The 22,882-nt window shown below is 42.7% G+C and overlaps 1 protein-coding gene across 1 annotated transcript in view; it reads right to left on the reverse strand.

The window, feature by feature from the left end:
* Positions 1 to 22,702, reverse strand: part of Cbl (Cbl proto-oncogene) — an 89,655-nt gene extending 66,953 nt beyond the window's left edge. The window contains exon 1 of the mRNA XM_076924832.1: positions 22,342 to 22,702. Within this exon, the coding sequence (XP_076780947.1) occupies positions 22,342 to 22,530 (189 nt within the window). The 5' untranslated portion in view covers positions 22,531 to 22,702. The remainder of the gene's footprint in view (positions 1 to 22,341) is intronic.
* Between the last annotated feature and the right edge of the window lie 180 nt (positions 22,703 to 22,882).

Consider the following 22,882-nt stretch of genomic DNA (forward strand, 5'->3'; position numbering starts at 1 on the left):
GTAGGCTAGTTTCTGTGTGTTCCAGGCCATCCAGTGTTACATAGTAAGGCCTTGATTGTGTGTGTGTGTGTGTGTGTATTTGTTACTTTTTTAAAGTCATAAATAAGTAAAATCCCAACCAGAACTCCTAAGTACTTTATAAATAATTTTAAAACAATTTAAATTGCCATTTAAAATGAATGGCATTGACCAAGAATGGTTGTGCATACCTGCAATCTCAATACCAGCAAAGCAGAGACAGGACTATCTCAAGTTAGGCCTTCTTAAGTTACCGCCTCAAAAACAAAAAACAAAACAACAAAAAAAACTAAAACCAAAAAGTTATTAAATGCAAGAAGTAAACTCAAAGACTTCAGGAAGTCTCTGAAAATGACCAAATTTACTGGGTCCTCCTCCCCAGCATATATAAACTGAGGGGAGATGCCTATAAGGGGCAGAGACCAACCAATAGAGCTACCTAGAAAGAAGAGTCTCCAATCTATTGAGCTACCTGCAGGTATCCAGGTTTTGTAAGCTGCCACCCACGCTGGGGTGGGCTTTGGTGATATAGCTATCTTTGAGTCATTTCTGCTTCTGTAAGCAATCTGTAAGTGACTCCAATAAAATTTACTTGTTTGGGGCTAAAAAGATGGCCCAAATGGTTAAGAGCACTGGTTGCTCTTCTAGAGAATCTCCCTTTCGACTCCAAGGACCCACAGAGCAGCTCACAATCATCTGTAACTCCATTTCCTGTGGGTACTCTCTCCAGCCTCCATGGGCACCAAACACACACACAGGTGGTGCACAGATATACACACAGGCCAAACACTCAAACACATAAAATTAAAATACACACCAACTCGTTGGTTTACCATGTTGGATTTTGCCAGTTTCCCATCTGAAATGAGTAGATGCTTGTGCATGTTTCTCTAGGAATTAACCAGTTTCCCATAACAGCTTTCAGCAGTGATACACTATAATGTAATAGCTAGTGTTTGCTTTGTATTGTTCTGCTTGATGCTGATAAAGTTTCCTTAATTTGTAGTTTAGTGGTTTTTATTAGAGACTTCTCGGACAACTTCTTGTTAAAAACTTTTCTGCCTATTCTTTCTCAGAACTCTTCTGGACTTGAATGATGTATACTTACGACATCCCATCTTTTTGTCTCAACACCTCAAGGTAGAATTTTCCTTGACTTATGTTCTACTTCTTTCTTCAGCCTAATTTATGCTCCTGAATCTCCCACTGACTTAAAGTCTTCTACTACAGTAGTGCAGCCATAGTATGTTATGGAGGTCAGAGAACTTTCCATGGGCTCTCTCCATCATGTGGGTCTCAGGAATCCAAGTTACCAGGCTTCCTATCAAGTGCTTTACCTGCATGGAGCCATCTGGCTAGTAGTACCCACGAACAGTTAATAATCAGTTTCTGTGTTTTTAGTTCTAGAATCCTATATCATTTCACAATTCTTACAAAAAAAAATCAATTTAGTGCTGGGGACATAGTTCAGCACTGAAACATTGTATAACCTATGTACAAGGCTTAGTTCTACACACACAAAAACCTTGCAAATTAGTTTTTAATTTTTGTAACACATGAATAATAACTAGATGTATTTTAAGTCCCTGACTGGCAATTTCTGTATCCTGTTTCTATAGTCAATGTCTCCTACTGGTCTTCAGTTGTATCTTCTCATATACCTAGTTATTTTTTGTTCATTAAATGCTGGCTGCTGTATAAATTATAAACAATTTGATCATGGATACTGCTATTCAAAAAGGATTGTTTCTCCTTCTAGCAGGTAGTCACACTAACAACATCAGGAATCCTAGAACATCTTAATCCAATGCAGAGTAGCTGATTAAAGGCTGGATTTCCTTCCCTATAAAAACTGATCAACTTCTGTTTCACTCTGATTCCTAAAATCCAGGCCTTGTGGGAGCCAACCCAGTGTTTCCCAGGCCCTTTCCTATGTTAGGTCCTCCTCAACATAAGACTCAGTTCTTAGAGCAAGCTTGCTTCTTTCAGAGCTTGACCTTCAATTTTCTCACTGCTTAAACCAGTGGGCCTCAACTTTCCTAATGTTGTGACCCTTTAATTAAGTTCTTCATGTTGTGGAGACCCCCACAATCATAAAATATCTTCATCGCTATTTCGTAACTGTAATTTTGATACTACTAAGAATTAGAATGTAAATATCTGATATGCAGGATATCTATGTGACCCTCAAAGGGGTCACAACCCACGGGTTGAGAACTACTGGCCTAGATAAATGCTCTGTATCTTCTGACTCTGCTGTCGGTGTCGCCGGTTAGAAACAGACTAGTTTAAGAACCGTGGCTTATGTCTGTAACAGCAGAGGTCAGAAGTCTGTGGAAGGACTGCTTCAAGCTCAAGGCCTGCCTGAACTACAAAACATAGTTTAAACAAGGGGGAAATCCAGAAATGAGGAAAACAGGAACCTTCAGATATGCACAAAAATACCGGGCTCCACAAAGCTGTCTGGACCACAAGGAGTGATTCTGTTGCATACTGCTTCCAAATGGAGTTGGACAAACACAGTAAGGATGAAGATTCACCCCAAAAGAATCTATATACATGGTTAACCTGCACCCTATTACCACTAAAACAACAACGAAAACCAAACCAAACAAATAAAACTACTATCAGTACAGAGAACTAATCACTGAGTGTTGAAATTAGAAAACTGCAAAAAGAAAATGTAAAATAAGGCAAACATCTGGATTACTATCCGGATGTAGTGGCACACTCCTGTAAGTGGAGGTAGATGGACCAAGAGTTCAAGGCCAGTCTGGGATACATAAGACTCTGTCTCAAGAAACAAAAAAAAGGGGGGAAGAGGAAGAATAAGGGGTGAAGAGAGAAGGGAGGAAAAGGAAGCACTAGGGCTCAAGATTTCTGACAGAGAACTTGCAGAAAGACCTTCTTGTGTCCCCAAAACATATTATAAACTCTTTTGTGATGTCTAAACTATTCATTCAATAAATATATCTTAGCTATCTACTTTACTTGAATTATGTTGTTTTCAACTCTTCATGACTACAAGTATCAAGGTGACACACATGCTTAAACATGTTCTCTTAAAATAGATCCCAGCTGCTAGGTGTGACAGCACACACCTATAATACTCCCAATATAATGCCAATACTCAGAGGCAGAAAGAAGCAAGAAATTCCCGGCCAACCTGGGTTATATAAAAATGCTGATTCCATAAAAACAAACAAACTGCAAAAATCCAATTTAATGGCCAACCATCATGGGTTCTTCAAGTGAAAACACAATTCGTAGGCTTTAAAACTATCCCTTTAATATGTATATTAAATATATAGCAGCAGATCATTTCTGGTATACTCTTGGAAAATAGCCCTGTATAAGGCTAACAAAGATAAGCTAAATCATCAAAAATATTTGATACATAAATTTATTTTATTTTATTTTTTCCAACAGGGTTTCTCTGTGTGTAGCCTTGGCTGTCCTTGAAGTCACATGGAGATCCACCCGCCTCTACCTAATAAAGCTAGGAGTGCTGGGATTAAAAACGTGTACCACCACTCCCAACTCAATGCATAAATATTTTAGCATAAATATTTACTTCAGGAAGCTGCTCATTCTATGAAGTATTTAAAAAAAAAAAACTTAGCCAAGAAAAAAAGGGCTCCATTCAGGCATTCAGGACACCACTATATTCTAAGCTCAATAGTTAAAATTTCATATTAACAAAACAAATGATTCCCAAGTTATGTTACATTCCAAAACCTCATTGCAAATTGGATGACAACTCAGAATATACTTTATAATAATAAAAATTGTTACACGGTAGCACCCTAAAGTATGGTGCATCCTGGGTAGAGAGGGAACTTAGTATATGCCATACATATGTATTATTTTATGTGCCAATTGAAGAAAAGGATTCAACAAAGACCACAAAAGCTTTGTAACTGAAAACTTTGTGTTTATTAAGACAAGGTCGCACCCCAGACTGGCCACTATTACGGCATGTAACACCATTCCCTGTGAGCTTTCTTATGTATTATTTGGGACAGAACCTGAATCATCATAGACACTAGACAAGCACTATCAACTGAGCCATCCCCAGACCAGGTTTTTGTTTTCAGAGGAAGCTGTACATGTTTCACACAAAGAACAAAGAAAGAGAACAGTAACAAGTTTCTGGTAAAACAATAAGAATGAAACCTGAAATGTGGGTCAGAAGGGCCACACTATCTAAGCAGACACCTCCTCAAACTGGAAGAAAGGGGACCATACTGAGTTTGGACAGCAGAAATGCATGCACAGATACAGAGGCAGGTAAACTGAGCCTGATGGTTTCAACTTTTCTCAATAATATGTGTCATTCTGGGAAAGGAAGTGCAAAGAAAAGGTCCCTGAATCTGACAGAACTTATCAGGCGGGGGGGGGGGGGTCGTCAACAAAGAAAATAAAGAGTTAAGTAGGGTAATCTAACAAAGTGCTGGGTGGCTGCTTTAAAACAGAAGACTGGTCTCTACAAAGTGGTATTTAGGCTGAGAGCTGAAATGCCAGGGAAAAGTCCAGGCTGTAAAATCAGCAGAATAGCCAACAAGACACCTACCTCAACAGTCCTAAGGTACCAATGAGTTGGGACTTACCTGAGGACTATGAAGGATACAGAGGTCAATCAGACTAAAGTGCAGCCAACAAGGCACTACGTAAGAAATTTATGGATTTGCTTAGGAATTGCTTAGGAGATAAGACAAAGGCTAAACTTAAGTTTTCAATTAGCTTTTAAAAGGACTAAATCATTTTAAGTATTTAGTAAGATTCTACCAACCAACTATATCAAAATATTCTGCGTCAGTCATTTACCTTGAATAAACTCAACCACTCAAGAGTACTGGGCCTCAATACTCTTAACTATAAAGAAGGAAAACCTGTCCCATAAAATGTGGGTGAAGCCCCCCCCACTACCAATGAAGTAAGCATCTGATGTATACAGGTCCCCTCCCACTTCCAGACACCCTCACTTGCAGAACTGAGAGGAAGACACAGTGGTAGCTAGGAGCAATGGCATGAACCTGCAGTTGCAGTGACTCAGGAAGCGAGAAGTCAGGTAAATGAGGTGGTTGGTGTACATCTGGAGAAGCTTAGACTTAACAGGATCAGGAGTCCAAAGCCAGCTTAGGGTATAACTAGATCCTGTTTCAAAACAAAACTATACATAACACACACACACACCTGAACAGCAGTAAGACTGCAACTAGATCCTGTTTCAAAACAAAACTATACATAACACACACACACAACACACACACACACAACACACACACACACCTGAACAGCAGTAAGACTGCACTGGTGAACTATTGCTACATTCCAATTTAAGTAGTATACCAAACCTGTCTTTTAGCCTTTCCATGATTGCATGTACCCAGGAGTTTAACAGTTTGTGCATTAAAATAAAAATATAGGCAAGAGGCAAAATGACAGACTTCACATCACCCTTTGCTGACTCCCATGTTCTGACTTCATGTTACTCCTACTGCCCTAGCCCTTGCCAGTTACCTTCTCAGTCTACAGTCTACAGAAACCAAGACAGAGGCAAAGTATTATAGGTAAAACAAGAACAGGGAAACCAATCGCAAAAGCATTCACCCTTTCAAAGACAGAAGCCAAGACAGGAGTAGTGGTGACTCATGCTTTTAATTCCAGAGGCAGGTAGATTAGATCTCTGTGAGTTTGAGGTCATCCTGATATACACAGCAAGTTCTAAGACGGTCATTGTGAGATCCTGTCTCAAACAAAACAAAACAAAAAACAGGAAGGAAAAAAAAAATCAAGCCAAGTACAACGTTTAACCAAAAATATTCACATTGGGGAACTGAAGATGGAGATGGCTCAGAGGTTAAGACTAATTGATGTTCTTACAGAGGATCCAGGTTCAGTTCCCAGCACCCATATTTTGACTAACAACCATCCATAACTTCAGTCCCTGAGAATCTGAAGCCCTCTTCTAAACTCTGTGGGCTTGAGGCATGCACATGATACACATACATACATTCAAGCCCAAAAAAAACCCTCATACACAGAACCTAAATTAGAATACTAACAACAACAAAGTTATTCACATTAGGGCTGGAGAGACGGCCGAGCACTTAGGAATACTTGCTGTTCTTCTACAACCAGAGTCCAGTGTCCAGTACCCATATCAGTACTGTAATCCCTGTAACTCCAGCTCTAAGGGATTGAACCATTCTTCTGGCCCCCATGGGCACCTGTACTCATGTCACACAGACATACAAGTAAATAAAAGTAAATAATGACAAAAATACACTCACATTTATATATCTAAATACTCTTATATTCTTCCTACTTTAAAACATGTGTGGCATGAGACATAGCTCACTGGTTACAAGCACTTGCTTCTTCAGAGGACTGGAGTTCAGTTCTTATCCCCAATCTTGCCTGTAACTCCATCTCCAGGAGATTCTGAAATTACCTTCTGATCTGTTTGGGCACGAGCATACACACACCTTTCAAAAAGGTATTTATTAGCATATTTCTTATTAAAGTTGAAGTTAAAATGCAGTATATACCTATCATCTTTAGGGGTGGTGGGAAGATACATGTTCTTAATGACAAAAAAAATTTTTTTTAATTAAACTAAAATTTCTCTGGCATTACATAGAATGCCCAGCCTACAATATACAGCGTATTTACTGACAATGAGCTAAAACCCGACAGCTTCATACCTCAACACAAAAATCTATAAAATTCTTTGCTTTTTTTATTTATTGTTTTGAATTAGAGTCTCACTCTGTAGCCCAGACTGGCCTCAAACTTGTACCAATTCTCCTGCCTCAGACTGGGATTTACAAGACTGAGCCATCATTCTTGGCTTCCAAAATACTCGATGTGTATTTTAAAACTTGCATGAGCCGGGCGGTGGTGGCGCACGCCTTTATTCCCAGCACTTGGGAGGCAGAGGCAAGCAGATTTCTGAGTTCCAGGACAACCTGGTCTACAGAGTGAGTTCCAGGACAGCCAGGGCTACTCAGAGAAACCCTGTCTTGAAAAAACCAAAACCAAAAACAAAAACAAAAAAACTTGTATGATGCACTTTAAAAAACGAAGAATCTAGCCAGGCGGTGGTGGCGCATGCCTTTAATCCCAGCACTTAGGAGGCAGAGGCAGGCGGATTTCTAAGTTTGAGGCCAGCCTGGTCTACAGAGTGAGTTCCAGGGCAGCCAGAGCTACACAGAGAAACCCTGTCTCGGGGAAAAAAAAAAAAGAATCTTTTATGTGTGAGTGTTTTGTCTGCATGAATGTACCTGTCCCACACGCACCTATGGCTTGGGGAGGCTATGAAAGGGTGCTGGAAGCGCTGACTCTGGAGTCAGACTGTTGTGAGCCACCATGTGGGTGCTGAGAACCAAACCCAAGTGCTCTGCAAAACCAGCAAGTGCTTTTAACCAACGAGCCGTCTCTCCAGCCCCACACGATGATGCACTTCTCACAGATGTTATCTGTCCTTTATTAAAATATGACCTTACAAAAAGGTTTGAAGATTAAACATCTGCTTTTTCCAAAATGTTTTTGAGATGAATCACTGCATCAGCAAGGAAATCAGCATTCCACTAAACTCCAAGTCCTCCACCACGGAGTGTTAACATGACCATTAAAGAAAACAGAGGTTAGGTGTATTCTTAGTGCCAATGTACTCCCTAAGGAAAGAAAATGGCCTAAGCATCTGCAGCCTTTTAAAAGGAATTCCAAAAAGGTCCTCTGTGAATAATTCCAGCGAACAGCTAACACACATCGAAGCCTCTATGATTTAGAGAATTTTTCACTGGCAGCCAGTTAACCAACCTCCTAGGCACAAATGCATACTGCTGAGCTTTAAAAAATCATTTACAGAGCCTGGCATGGAGGCCCACACCTTTATCCAGAGCAGGTAGAGGCAGGCAGGTATCTCTGTGAGTTTAAGGCTAGCCAGATCTACAGAGTGAGTTCCAGGACAGTCAGGATGACAGAGAAAGACCCTGTCTCAATAAAAAAAAAAAAAAAAAAAAAAAAAAAAAAATCGCCGGGCAGTGGTGGTGCACACCTTTAATCCCAGCACTTGGGAGGCAGAGGCAGGTGGATTTCTGAGTTTGAGGCCAGCCTGGTCTACAGAGTGAGTTCCAGGACAGCCAGGGCTACTCAGAGAAACCCTGTCTCAAAAAAACCAAAAAAAAAAAAAAAAAAAAAAAAAAAAAAAAAAACATTCATCAAAATATTTCAGAAAGAAAAAGAATTTTGATTTTCCTAAAAGTGCTGAGTGTTAGTGGCATATTCCTGTAAACCCGGGACCCGGGAGGCTGAGGCAAGAGAATTTTGATGAGTCTGAGGCCAATGAGTACCAAGTGAGCCCAGAATATAGCAAGACATTGTCTTTTTAAAAACAAACAAACAAAAAGCCCTAAAGGATAAGGAAAATTCTGCTTAGCCTTACCCTCTATTTGGTAAATTTTATTTTATATACCCTCCAAAAGTGGCTGTCTTTTATAATTTCTAGCTATATATTTAGAGTCCCTCAGAACGATGTCAACGTCACATGCTTAGCTCTAGAAAACCAACAATGTCCTTGTACAGCTGCCACATGCTCCATCCATAATAGCTTCTCACTGGCTTCATTTCTCTCTGCTTCTGCCAAGGCTCAATAGTCAATAGACAAAAAAACACTGGAAAACGCTATGATCACAATAGAGAGAAGTAAAAATCCTGCGTAAAACTGCTACATCTGGGGGGAGGGAGCATCAAGATGGCTCAGATGGGAAAGAAACCTGCAAGCCTGGAACTCACATGGTGGAAGAAGAGAAACTGCCACCTGACCTCTACATGTATGACACAGAATGTGTATGGACACATGTATGCTTGAACACACAGACAGACAGACAGACACACACACAACTAGTAAGTTTTTAAAAGTCACTGCATTTTTATAAAGTGAGAAACCACAGAGAACAGTGCCTACTTTTGTTCTAAATACAGAGTTTCTCCACCAGTCAGGAGTTTGCATTTCCAAATAGGCAGAAAAAGTATAGCCAAGCCTGTTTTCTGAGGGCAAGTACTTTTATTTGTTGTCTTCTTAACTGTGTCTCTGGGTCTCAAAACAAATGTGTAGCACTCAAATATTCTGAAAATATTGTGTCACAAAACTTACTCAAAATAATTTTTTAAGTAAATCTTTTTCTCCATAAAATTCAACCTGTCCATAACAGCATTTTTTTTGTTTATTTGTATGTTCGAGACAGGGTTTCTCTATATAGCCTTGGCTGTCCTGGAACTCACTCTGTAGACCAGGCTGGCCTCGAACTCAGAAATCCGTCTGCCTCTGCCTCCCAAGTGCTGGGATTAAAGGCATGTGCCACCACTGCCCAGCAACAGCATTTTTTAAATGTATGCACTATGTGTATACATTCACATGTAGAAGCCAAGGCAGCCTCAGATGTCATCCTTCTTTGAGACAGTCTCCTACTTGTCTGGATCTCACTCAACAAGTAGGCTAGGCTGGCTGGCAGTGAGTTTCAGGGATCCTCCTGTCTGTCCACCGCAGCACTGGAATTATAAGTACCAAAGTGCCCAGCTCCTTCCATGGGTACTGGGCTCAGATCCTGGTTCTCGTATTTGAGTAAAGCACTTTTCACCACTACCCACCTCCTTCAGTTCCCTATAAGACATGTTTCATTTACAAGTTTTTCTGTAAAATGAATTAAAACTTTCAGGGCCAAAGAGATGGTGGAGCCCACATGAAAAGCTAGCTCCAGTGCTGCACACTGTAATCCTGGTGTTCCTAACAGCAAGAAGGGAGACAGAGACAAGAACTGCCCAAGGCTCCTGGACCAGCTGGTCTAGAGTTCACAGCACAGGAGAGGTGAGACTGCCTCAACAGGGAGGAAAGCCAAACCCAGCTCCCAAAAGCTCTCCTGACCTCCGCAAGCACCCACAAACACATGCACATGCACACTTTTTAAAGGAACACACTGTTATACTACAAAAACAAATGTTTCTTAAATGGAGCTATACACAGTACAGAAATGTAAAACTTGGCTACAGTTTTGAAACAGTTTTGCTCACAAGTGCAGGAGACACAGGAGAAAAGGTCAGTCTGGGGTCTAGTCTGGTGGCTTTAGACAGAAAGTACATAGACATTAAAATGGGTAGAATCTCATCTTTCTGAACATCAATTTTTGTCTGTAAATGTAAGCATTAGGTCGATTTCTAATATCTCTTAAAATATGCTAGCCAGGCTTGGTTAGCACAGGGTTAGCACGCCCTTGGACTGTAATCCCTGCACTTGGGAAGGTAAAAGCAGGAAGACCAAGATTTCAAGGCCACCTCAACTATAAGAGACTCTGTCTCAATAAAAATACAAAAGCAAAAAGAAATAAACACTGAGGGAGATGTCTCCGTGGTAAAGAGCACTCACTGTTCTGGTAGAGGACAGGAGTTCAAGTCCCACCACAGCTACCTGTAACTTCAACTGCAGGCGAATCCCATGTCTCTGGCTCTCAGAGTCACCTGCACTCACATACACACATAGATACACGTAAGTAAAAATAAGTGGTTTTTTTTTTTTTTTTTTTTTTTTTACAAAAAGAATAAAATCTATAGAAACTTCAAATGATAGAAAGTTCAAGCTTGGCATGATGGTGCACAAGCTGTAACCCAGTAACCCCAGCACTAGGGAGATGGAAAGAGATTTACAGTGTATATAGACCTGTCTCAAAAACACGACCCTACCCTCTCAGAACCAGAGAAGGTCTAACAGTTTTACATGTGTAAATACATAGGGAAGCTTTAAAAAAAAAAAAAAAAGAACTGAAGACCATTTTCCAGAAACAATTGTGCAACCTATACTTTCCATAAAAACCTACCATCGCCAGATAATTTAGGGCCTGTCTTCTAACTACTATCCTTCAATGCTGGTTTATCAAAGCTCTGTTCAGGCTCTTGAATCCTAACTATATATTCTTGTCCAGTGCTGTCCAGCAGCAGTTACCACACAACACCACTTAAAGCTCGTCACCTTCATTCATCACATCACCAGAAAAAATATGCTCAATATGAAACAATATGTTCTGAGGCTCTCAAAGTATTCATGGTTAAGTTTTTAAACATACTCTGTTTTTAAAGAGAAAACCGTAACTATGCAAACTTAATCAGTGTAACTTTTTAAGTCAAGTGCTAACACAAAGGAGAGATGAAACATCAGCAAAACCTCTGATGCCATCACGATGCAAAAAAAACAAAAAACAAAAAACCTGTGACTGTAAAGAGGTGTATATGTGTGTATACTTTTTTTAATAATTTGTGTATATTATAAATAAATATATATTTATTGATGCTTTGACTGCATGTATGTCTGTGTGAGGGTATCAGATCCCCTGGAACAGGAATTACAAATAGTAGTGAACGACCATGAGGTTGTGTACTGGGAATTGGAACTGAACCCAGGTCCTCTGGAAGAGCAGCCAGTGAGCTTAATTAGCCCCAAGCCATCTCTCCAGCCCCACCTTTTTTTTTTTTTTCTTTTGACACAGGGTCTTTCTACATAGCTCCCACTGTCCTAGAATTCACTATGTACACCAGACTGGCTCTGATGAATGCACATGTGCATGCATGTGTATGTGTGTGTAAACATATAACAGACAACATACACAAGCATGTACTAATACTGACATACAAACACAAACAAAAAAATTTAAAGTTAAAAAGAAAAAATAGAGTTCGGGGCCAGCCTGGTCTACATAGTGAGTTCCAGGATAGCCAGGGCTACACAGAGAAACCCTGTCTCCATAAAACAAACAAACAAACAAAAAAAAAAAAAAAAAAAAAACCCAAAAAGAAAGAAAGAAAGAAAGAAAGAAAGAAAGAAAGAAAGAAAGAAAGAAAACCTAGAAACTAGGCCAGGAGTGGTAGCTTACACTTCTAATCCCAGTACCTAGGAAGCGGAGTCAAGAGCCAGTGTTTGGTTTGGTTTGGTTTGGGTTTGGGTTTTTTTCGAGACAGGGTTTCTCTGTGTAGTCCTGGCTGTCCTGGAACTTACTCTGTAGACCAGGCTGGCCTCAAACTCAGAAATCCACCTGCCTCTGCCTCCCAAGTGCTGGGATTAAAGGTGTGCGCCACCACTGCCTGGCAAGAGCCAGTGTTTTAAGGCTATCTCTAAATGTAAAGCCCTATGTCAAGACAAAAACTGTTTCTTATATTAAAACCTAAAAATAGCCAGATGTGGTAATATACATCTTTAATTTCATAACTCAGGAAGCAGAGACTAAACAAATTTACCCATATCATAAAATTTCACACAGTCTGTTGAAAGTTTTTTTAGAAACATGGAAACATGGGGAAAATCTCAGAAATGTAATAAATTTGTAAAAGAAAAAAAATTCGCCGAGCAGTGGTGGCACACGCCTTTAATCCCAGCACTTGGGAGGCAGAGGCAGGCAGATTTCTGAGTTTGAGGCCAGCCTGGTCTACAGAGTAAGTTCCAGGACAGCCAGGACTACACAGAGAAACCCTGTCTCGAAAAACATAAATAAATAAATAAATTAATTAATTAATCAAGCTTTTCTAAACAAAAGCAACTGTGGTATAGAGTCTTGCTACATCAAGTGTGATCCTTAGACCAACTAGACTGTTTCCTGGATGAGGGTCAGGAATGCAGAGTCCAGGCCCCACCCAGACCTACCAGATTCTCCCATTAACAAGCCCCCTCCCAGGCCCCACCCTAAACCTACCAGATTCTCCCATTAACAAGCCCTCTAAACGCCTGTTTAAACTTTAAGGATCACTTCACCAGTCCACCAGTTCGAGAGCCACTTGAAAAGCAGGAAAGGCACCGAAGCTCAGTTGGTACAGTGCTTACCTAATTCAACCCACCAAAATCCACACTAAAAACATCAGCCAACAACAAAAACAGATGTAATGTCACGCAGGGGTAATCCCAGGGCAGGCAGAAAGAGGCAAGTACCTGGGGCTATCTGGGATTGTGTAAGATAACTAGCCTAGCCTACAAGGCCAGGTCCAGAAGGAAAGACAAGGTGAAAAGTGTCTGAAGAATGACTAACCTCCTAGGCTGGCCTCTGACCTGCAAGCACATGCACGCGCGCATGCGCACACACACAGACAGACACAGAGAGTTACAAACAGAAAGACTTGTAAACAAACAAACAAACAAAAACCTTTTAGTACATTAAGCTATTAGACACATTATTTTGAGATTTTTTTTTTTTTTTTTTTTTTTTTTTTCTTCGAGACAGGGTTTCTCTGTATAGCCCTGGCTATCCTGGAACTCACTCTGTAGACCAGGCTGGCCTCGAACTCAGAAATCCGCCTGCCTCTGCCTCCCAAGTGCTGGGATCAAAGGCGTGCGCCACCACCGCCCGGCGTATTTTGAGATTCTTGAGTTATAAAAAAGATTCGAAATTACAAACCGCTCTAAGATATAAAGAATGACTAATTACCGATCCTCTGTGGTGTCACTGTTGGTCTGGAGTAAATAAATGTTCAGCTAGACAGGATTTACACAGTATTCTCAAAGCATTGGTTTTCATCTCCAGTACGAGAAGGGGAGAAAAAAGGAACCAAACGCTAAGAACTTTACAGTTTACAAGTCAAAAACTGCAGCAGATGTCTCAAAGATGATGCTATCCATCGAATCCCTTAGAGCCACTTGGGAGACAGGATGTGGGGTGGAGGATGACCTCCAGATACCTCTAGAGAGGGGTTGCATTTGGAGTATGAGAGTAACTGAGGACTTCTACATTTTCTTCTACATTTTCTGATTCATCAGTGGTATTTTTCTTTCTCTCAAAAAAGTTCTATAGATCCACACAGCTGTTCAAAACAGATCTAAAGAAGAAGTAGTCCTGAGAATGGCACCTCGATGCCTAGAAACCTAACACCTGAGAGGCTAAGCGGAAGGACTGTTCAAAGTGTGAGGCCAGCCTGGGCTACATAAGGTCCTATCCCTAAGACAAAACAAAAATAAAAAATTACAAAAAATGTGGACCCCATCCTATTCTATTCAGTGCAGCACCAGAAGATCAGCCTTGTTCAAAGGTGCCTTCCATCAGACCAAAGCTCTGGAGGAAAAGGAGCAAGTCATCATCAGTAAGTGGGTCCTCTGGCATCAGACTCATCTACTAAACACTTACCCACCAGCCATTCCAAAAGACACAGAGAAAAAAGATCCAGTCACTACTGAGTCCCTGTGTTTCCAGCGCTATCATGTCCTGTCCCCACACCACCACCCCATCCCTGGTGGACCCCAAGACTTTGAGCATGCTGAGAGCACACTGCCCGAGCTACAGTCCCAGCCCATCGCTGTTGACTCTGACGGCTGGCTATGTGCAGGCAGTGCCACCATCCCCAGGGACATGACACAAATGTCATTATTAGAACCCTTTCCCCCTTTTGGAAGCTGCTGTGGAAGGAACACTGGGGGACAGCTTGAGGCTGCTTTCCACTGCTCCTAGCTGACTACTCCCACCTATTTCCTTCCAGCACAAAATGTGCTAATCACGAAAACACTTCACAATGACTTGCTTGTTACAATCCCCCTCCTAACAAACCTAATGGACATCAGAATTAACAACTTCTTTAGAAACTGTGATTAAAATTTAGGCTCTGTTTTCAAACTAAAACTCAATCTGCTTTTCTCTGAATGTTCCAGTTAATCATTAAGGAAATAATTTTTCACAGTTTATGTTTGAATACAACCTGAATTCTAAGGGAGAAGACTCGGGACCAATGTGCTCTTGATTTATCAGTTTATTATTATATGTACAGAACCAGCTAACCACACATCAAAAGCAAGTTTTTCTATAGTAAGAGACATCAAAAGTTTACCCTGACTTAGTCCTACTTTAAAGTATTTTTATCTTGTATGTACAAATGTTTTGCTTGCATGTTCACCTGTGTACAGAGTATGCCTAGTGCCACAGTGGCCAGAAAAGGACATCAGATAAAGTTAAAGACATGTGTGGTGAGCCGGGCGGTGGTGGCACACGCCTTTAATCCCAGCACTTGGGAGGCAGAGGCAGGTGGATTTCTGAGTTCGAGGCCAGCCTGGTCTACAGAGTGAGTTCCAGGACAGCCAGGGCTACACAGAGAAACCCTGTCTCGAAAAACAAAACAAAACAAAACAAAACAAAACAAGACATGTGTGGTGGGACTCAAACCCGTCCTGGGCCACAGCAACCAGTGCTCTTAACCACGAAGCCATCCCTCCAGGCCCTTAATCCTATTTCTAACCTTTCAAACTTGAACACCAGTCATACAAAATATTTAATTGCCTCAAGTCGCACACATATGGAGTTATTAAAGAATTTCATATCCTCTGCGAAGTCCTAGACATACACAAAAGAGCACGTTCTCCAGGCATGGCGGCAAACACCTAAAGCCCCAGCACTTGAGAAACAAAGAATCATAAGGTTCGAGGCCAAACTGAGCTACAAAATGTAAGTTTCTCTCAAAAACCAAAAAATGTAAAAAATAAAAGGTACAAGTGATATGCTGGGAATGGTGGCCCATGTCTTTAATTCCAGAACTTGGGAGGCAGAGGCAGTAAGATCTCTGAGTTTAAGGCCAGCCTAGTATAGAAATCAAGTTCTAAGGGACAGCCAGCGTTACAAGAAACCTTGTCTTGAAAAAAAGTCAAAGTAAAAATGGTAAAAAGTGCTGGGTAGGGTTGCATACACCTACAATCCTAGTACCTGGAGAGGGGCAGGAGGTGGTTTGAAGCAAAAGATCACTTGGATTTTAAAACCAGTCTGGCAGCATAGAGTTCCGGTCTCATCTCTTCCCCTTATCCTGGGAATGATAAATGCCAACATAGACAACATTAATTAAGTATAATGGGAAAATAATATGTACACTCATCCATGTTCACCACACAAAGTAACCAATACACATAATTTGAAGAACCACTAACTCTAACTTGAAAACAGCTACCAGAAGCCAGGCACAGCAGCACATGTCTGCCATCCCAGCACTTGGGAGGTGCAGGTAAGAACACTGAAAGTTCAAGGCCAGCCTGAACTACAGTGAGTCCCAGAGTTCCACTCCAGTGGAAGCCATATGATGAGACTTCTTGGAGACAAGGAGCTAACTACTTCATTTAGTGGCACTAGTTAAACACCACCTTGATACCAACTGAGAATGATAGCTTCACACTGAACAAATGAGGGTCAGGTTGAGAAGCATCCCTGAGAACCTACACAGGTCTCTCTCTAAACACAATCACGAGTCTCCTAGAAATGCACCTTGAGGTTATTTTGCTGTCTGAACATTGGCATGTACCTATACAAACAAACCTAGACGGCATAGCGAGTCAAAAGATGCTGACTCTTCATTAAGTTAGAGCAGCTGTAAACACGGCATCTACAAGGCTGCTTCCCACGTGACACTGCATACCGTTTGTTAGCTTTCACTAGAAGGAACGCAGACACTAAAGTAATAAAGTATAGTCTAGTAATGTGATACATAAACCAGTCACAGTCATTTGTCATCATTACCAAGTATTATGCGATATAGTAATTCTATGTGACTGGCCTCACAGAGGGGTTTGTGTCAGTACCATCATGACAGTAGCATATTGTCCCATGAAGTTAATTTAAGGAAATGCTCCATGACTATCTTGTGAGACCAGCATTATCTATGTGGGCAGTGACTGACAAATATCCCTTTTAGCACCAGCGTAACGGCTTCTGTGATTCAGAATTTCTTGTATATCTGAGAAGTAAACAGAAGAACTTTTGAAGCCTTAGGAAGTAGGTTACGGTTTCGCACACCTTTAATCCCAGCACTTGGGAGGCAGAGGCAGGCGGATTTCTGAGTTCGAGGCCAGCCTGGTCTACAGAGTGAGTGCCAGGACAGCCAGGGTTACACAGAGAAACCCTGTCTCGAAAAAAAAAAAAAAAAAAAAAAGGGGGAAGTAGGTTACCCTGGATTCTAAGTTAGGAGATTATTTAACCTCTGACCCTAACTATAAAACAAAGACGATACCAATAAAAAGCCTTGACAGGAAATAAACTTCTTGTGGCTAAAATAAATTCTTCTACAACAAATCAAAATAAGTAAAACAGCTAATTAATTAATTCCCACCCACAGGCCTTCTCCTTTTAGTTGATTCCTTTGGATCGTATGAGTAACTTAATTTAGCAAAAACCTACACAGTACCTACTACTGTAAAGCTCCCCTGACTGAACAGTCTAACAGCCAATTAGCTTCCGTAGCTTATCGCTGCATTCCTTGTGGAGTGTACGAGCTTCAGAGGTTGTCTGGCATGGCGCCGATGTACGCTATAACACCCCCACCCCCACCCCGCCATCAGGAGCCTAAGGCAGGAGAATCATACAAAACTGGAGGTCAATCTAGTATAGAAACAAAAATACTCATGGTGGGGTTCAAGAGGAAAGCCAACCAGCTGTGGTGGTATGCACTTAGTTCCAATATTTGGCAACCGTAGACAGACAGATTTATATAAGTTCCAGGTAAAGGACAGCGCATCTTAAAACAAACAAACAAACAAACAAACAGCAGGGACAGAGGCCCAAGAGCCTCAGAGGCTAAGATAAACTCAGAACAACTATGTCTTGTGTTTAAACCTAAGAGACGCCAGGCAATGGTGATGCATGCCTTTAATCCCAGCACTTGGGAGGCAGAGGCCAGCCTGGTCTATAGAGTGAGTTCCAGGACAGCCAGGGCTACACAGAGAAACCCTGTCTCAAAAAAACAAAAAATAAAAAATAAAAATAAATCTGAGAGACCCCAGGTCTCTCTGGGCAAAGCACTTCAGGAGTCCCTTACTAGTCCCAATCCCTGGAGCCAGTGTGTGAACCTAACACCTAGCACCTGCCTGGAACTCAGCAAGCAAATCAAATGGAAGGAGTTGAGGGAGAGGAGGTGGGAAGGGCAAGTCCAGTGAAAATACTAAAGACATTTTACTTCCAAATATACTAATTTACCCAACGTTCTTGTTGGAGTGAGGAGCAGGTAGGGCGGAGGAAAGATGGAATAAGGAAATCTCTTCATTTTCATTACTGAGTGTGTGCACATGTGCCTGTATATGTGCCATGTTCTGAGAACAGCGTGCAAGACTTGGGTCTACTTTGTGACTCCTGAGGCTCAAACGACAGTCGGTCATCAGACTAACTCGACAGGCAGCAAGGGTCTTTCCTTTACCTGCTGAGCCTCACACTGCCCCCAAATCATCCTTTTTTGAAAATACTTCTTTTAATCTCAAAAAACTGAAAGCTACATATGGGATGCCTGCCTGTAATGCAGGGGGGCTGCTGTTTAAGCAAGGCCAGCCTGGGCTACACAACGGTTCTAAGACAGCCTGGGCTACAGTGATACACTTTAAAGGGAGAAAATTATGGCCTGCAAGACTTTATATTCCCCAGAAAAATTTCCAAGCTAAGAATAGTTTTTTAAGTTTTAAAACCTCAAAACTACAACAAATGATTTGGGATTAAGCATGTTAACCAGCAAGACCAAAATATTTACTATCTTTCCCTTTACCGGAAATGTCTCCAACCCCAGCTGTACTTTACAATGGCAATTTACATCTCTCTAAATTAAATATCTTGGTGATTTAAAATTTACATGTTAAGACTATTTGAAACTTCTTCCCATCCTCTCTTCTCTGCCTAGTCTTTGAAGTACTAGCCAACTTCCTTACAGAGAAATAATTCTACAAGTGTTTACTATAATAGCCTGGTAAAACAGGGTGGGGAGGGCTAACAACCAAAAAAACAAAACAAAACAAAACCCTGTTCATATCTATTTTTGTTTAGAGGGCGTTCTAACACAAGCATTTTTTTTCCCAACAAGTTTGAATCTCACGTGGGCCTATGTTGAGCAAAGCCCACAGCTTAGATCAGCAGCAGACATCCATAACTGGAGGAAGGAGCACAGCAGCAGTCCCCAGGGCTAGCCTGGTGAATAGCAGGCTGGAATAACACACACCTAATCTTCACAAGAACAAAACAGGTATGAAGTGATGACTTAGGACTCCACTACAGAATTTCACACGTCAGAAAGATGCAGTGAGGAGCCGCAGAGATAGTTAGTTCAGCAGTTAAGAACACTGGCTGCTCTTAGCAGAAGGCCTGGGTTCAGTTCCCAGAACCTACAAGTTAGTTCACATTGGGCTGTTCCTCCAGTGCCAGGGGAGTCAGACTCCTTCTGGCCCTCTCATAGACAGCAGGCATACATGAGCTGCATATACATAATACCCACAGGGAAAACACGCACACATATAAAACAAGAAGGTATAATGACCCCATTTAAAGATGGGGGGAGGGGCAGTAAGTAGTAACATTGGGACTCACTTGATGGAGCTAGTGAACCGACTCCCACAAGCTGTCCTTTGATGGCCACACACAGACTATGGAATGCATAAAAAATCCATACACATACACACAAAATAATATATATTCTTAAAAGATCTTAAAAAAATAAAGTAAAAGCCAGGCAGTGGTGGCTCACACCTTTAATCAGAGGCAAGCGGATTTCTGAGTTCGAGGCCAGCCTGGTCTACAGAGTGAGTTCCAGGACAGCCATGGCTACACAGAGAAACCCTGTCTTGAAAAACCTAAAAAAATAAAAATAAAAATAAAAAGAATAAAGTAAAAAGAAACCCCAAAACTCCAAGGGCAAAGGAGTCGGTGCAACTTAGCAAGTACTAGGTATTAAGTAACGGAAGGATTATGAAAACATGGAAGTCTGAAAAGTGGTACAAACCCTCGGGCCTGTTGAGAAAGGACTGAGCTTTCATTTCAGCACAATTAGTGAAATGCTGTTATAGGACACACTGCCGAAACCATCTTCAGAGACAAGCATTGAAGAATAAAACATCCTGCCTTCCTAGACTACAATGGTAAAGCTACAAGCCTGCTGTCCTTGAAACGACCAAAATCTAAACAGTTTCAATCAAAACTCTGAGACTGAAAGTGATCAAACATCCCTAGAAGAACTCAAATTTCAATACTCTCAAGTGGTAAGAGCATGCGACCGAATACGGGAGGGTCTGCGTGGACTACCATGTAGAATGTGACTAGCTATGATCTACCTTTCATTAGCAGAAACACAGTTTTAAAGCTCACTATTTTACGGAAGTCACTAATCAGGATCACTCTGATACAGTGAACCCACTCACACATCCTATATGAGAAGCTAACTAGAAATGAAACTCTTTTTCTCTACCAGGAGTCCCCAACAGCTAAGCTCCCAAAATGTAAGCCCACAAACCTCAGACTGTAAAGACATTCAATATTTCTGTAAAGATGTCATCGCATGGATCTAGGCAGCATGTGACAGGCTGAGGCAGGAGGACTGCTGTGAGTTCCAGACTGGCCTGAGATACATAGTCAAAGTCTGTCACAAGAAACAAACATGGGTGGAAAGTTTTGTGGGTGGGTTGGTGTCCCTACCACTCTACTCGGGTTCCTGCCTGTCCACAAGAGGCAGCATCCCCAGAATTCAAAGCTCCTTGGCTGGCTTCAGTGGGAAAGAAAGACAGCCTTGCAGAGACTCCAGGTGCCAGAGTTAGGGAATGGGGGGGTTGGGGGGGGGGGGTGTAGGACACCCACCTGCTCAGAGAAGAAGGGGAGGGGGAAATTGGGGGAGGGAATGACCAGGAGGAGGACAGTGTTTTGCAGGATGTAAAATGAATAACAAACAAACAAAAACAAACAAGGGTTCATTTCCTGGCATCTCCAGGAAGCCTTGGTTATACTGGGCCTGGACAGATTGTCCCGTGGTTAAGAGCACTTGTTGTTCATGCAGAAGACACAGGTTCGATTCCCAGCACCCATACGGTAGCTCACAACCATCTATAACTCCAGTTTCAGGGGATCCAATATCTTATGGACTCCAGGGCATTGTATGCATGTGGTACACAGTCATACATGCACACAAAATATCCAAAGTAATAAAATAAAATACAAATTTTTTAAAAGAAAAACAAGCTATCAGCATATTTTATGGTGGTTTTATAATTTCCAATAAAGTCAGTTCCACAACACCAAAATAATCAGCATACTTAATGCCATTGATTGCAATACCAATTGGGACCACGGAGGAGGGGCTCCCACAATTCAAATTACTTAATATAGGGGAAAAAAATCAGCCCTGGAAAAGTGGCTCCGAAACCACTGGTATGCAGTGCAAGAGTGTTAATTCTCACACAGGACTTATTAAGTATTTATATAGCAGTTACGGTGGCCAAGTGCTTCATAATAATTTTACTGGCTGTTTCTAGTCCAAAACAACCCATAGAGAACTTTACAGAAGAGGAACCTAGGCCCAGAGAGGAACCAAAGAAAACCAAATTTACCCCGGAGGAAATAACACCATTCACTTACATGCCGGGGCCTCCTAATCACATTGATCTGCAATAGGAATGTTGAAAAATTAATAACTGTGGTAAGAGTCAAGGAAACGGGGCACTGACTTCCAACAAAATGTTAAAACAGGATTGTGTGTTCACTTTTAAGAACTGGGGCCAGCTACAAGACTACATCCTACAGGCAGAACTGTAAGGAAGTGAGATTCTCCTGAATGACAGACTTAAAGGGCTAACACAAGCAATCCCACCCCTGCACCTGATTTTATAACGGCTACCAAAGGGGTCCTGAAATTCTAAGCAGGTAGGCCCGTTACGAAAATCAAACACTACAGCCTAGCGAAAGGCTCCGAGCGCGAGGAGGAAGTTCTGGAGAAGTCAGACTGCAATTCAGCACGCTCAGCCAGTCCACCTTTCGAGAAAGATAATGGTTCTAACCAGAACTTGAGGTTTAAGCAGTGCCTATCTCAGCAGCAGCAGCAGCAATGGAGTAAGCACATCCAACACTTTGCAAGACAAAAACTTAAGCCCTCCTTCGCGGCGAAGGGAAGTTCCATCCCTACCTACCATTTAAAACCCACCTCTTCTCTTTGATCTGTGTGCTACATCTTAATGAGGGAAGAAAAAAAAAAAAAAAACCCTATAAACTCACTCTGACCGCAGTCAGCCCGGCCACCTCCTGACCCTGGGCGACTCCTCTTCCAACCCCGAGCCCCAGCCCGCAGATCCATCCAACACACACCGCTCAGGCCCACCTCCCGGGGCCCACTCGGCGACCCACATCCCCAAGCTCCGCACCCCCATCGCACTTCCGCCCGGGTGGCGCGGTGACCAGCCCTCCCCCAGCCCCCACCCCATCTTTGTCTGGCTCCCCCACACCTCAACGTTCCCAACTGCCAACGGCAGCCCTCGCGCTCGCCCCACCGCCCACGCCCACCCGGCGCCGCGCGCGCCCGCAGGCCGTTCACCTTGTCCATGAGCTTCCAGCACTTCTCCACCATCTTCTTGTCCACCGTGCAGGGAGGGTGCGGGCTGAGGTGGTGGTGGTGGTGGTGCGGCTGGAAGGCGTCCTTCATGAGCCCGATCAGGCCGCCCGCTCCCGAGCCCCCGGAGCCGCCGCCGCCGGCGCCCGAGCTCTTCTTCACGTTGCCGGCCATGGCCAGCGGAGGGTCGGGAGCCCGCTCGGCCGCGAGCGAGGGAAAGGAGCGGGGCGAGAAGGAGGGGCCTCTCCGGCAGCCACCGCCGGCGCTCGCAGCCGAGGGAGTAAGAGGGAGGCGCCCGCCCGGAGGCGCGCCCCTGCGCGGGCGCGGGCGCGAGCGCGGCCGGCGCAACGCGGGAGCGCGCGCCGGAGACCGGCAAGCCCGTAACGCCGCAGCGACGCCCCCCCACACACACACTCGTGCACGAGCTCGCGAGCACCCGCGTGCCCAGCGGCTCCCGGAAAGCCTCGACCAAGTTTCCGCGCCCACTGCTCCCGCCCCGACCCTCTGGGACGGGGCGTGGCCTCCC

The sequence above is a fragment of the Arvicanthis niloticus genome, chromosome 26, assembly GCF_011762505.2.
Source record: "Arvicanthis niloticus isolate mArvNil1 chromosome 26, mArvNil1.pat.X, whole genome shotgun sequence".
Lineage (NCBI taxonomy): Eukaryota > Metazoa > Chordata > Mammalia > Rodentia > Muridae > Arvicanthis > Arvicanthis niloticus.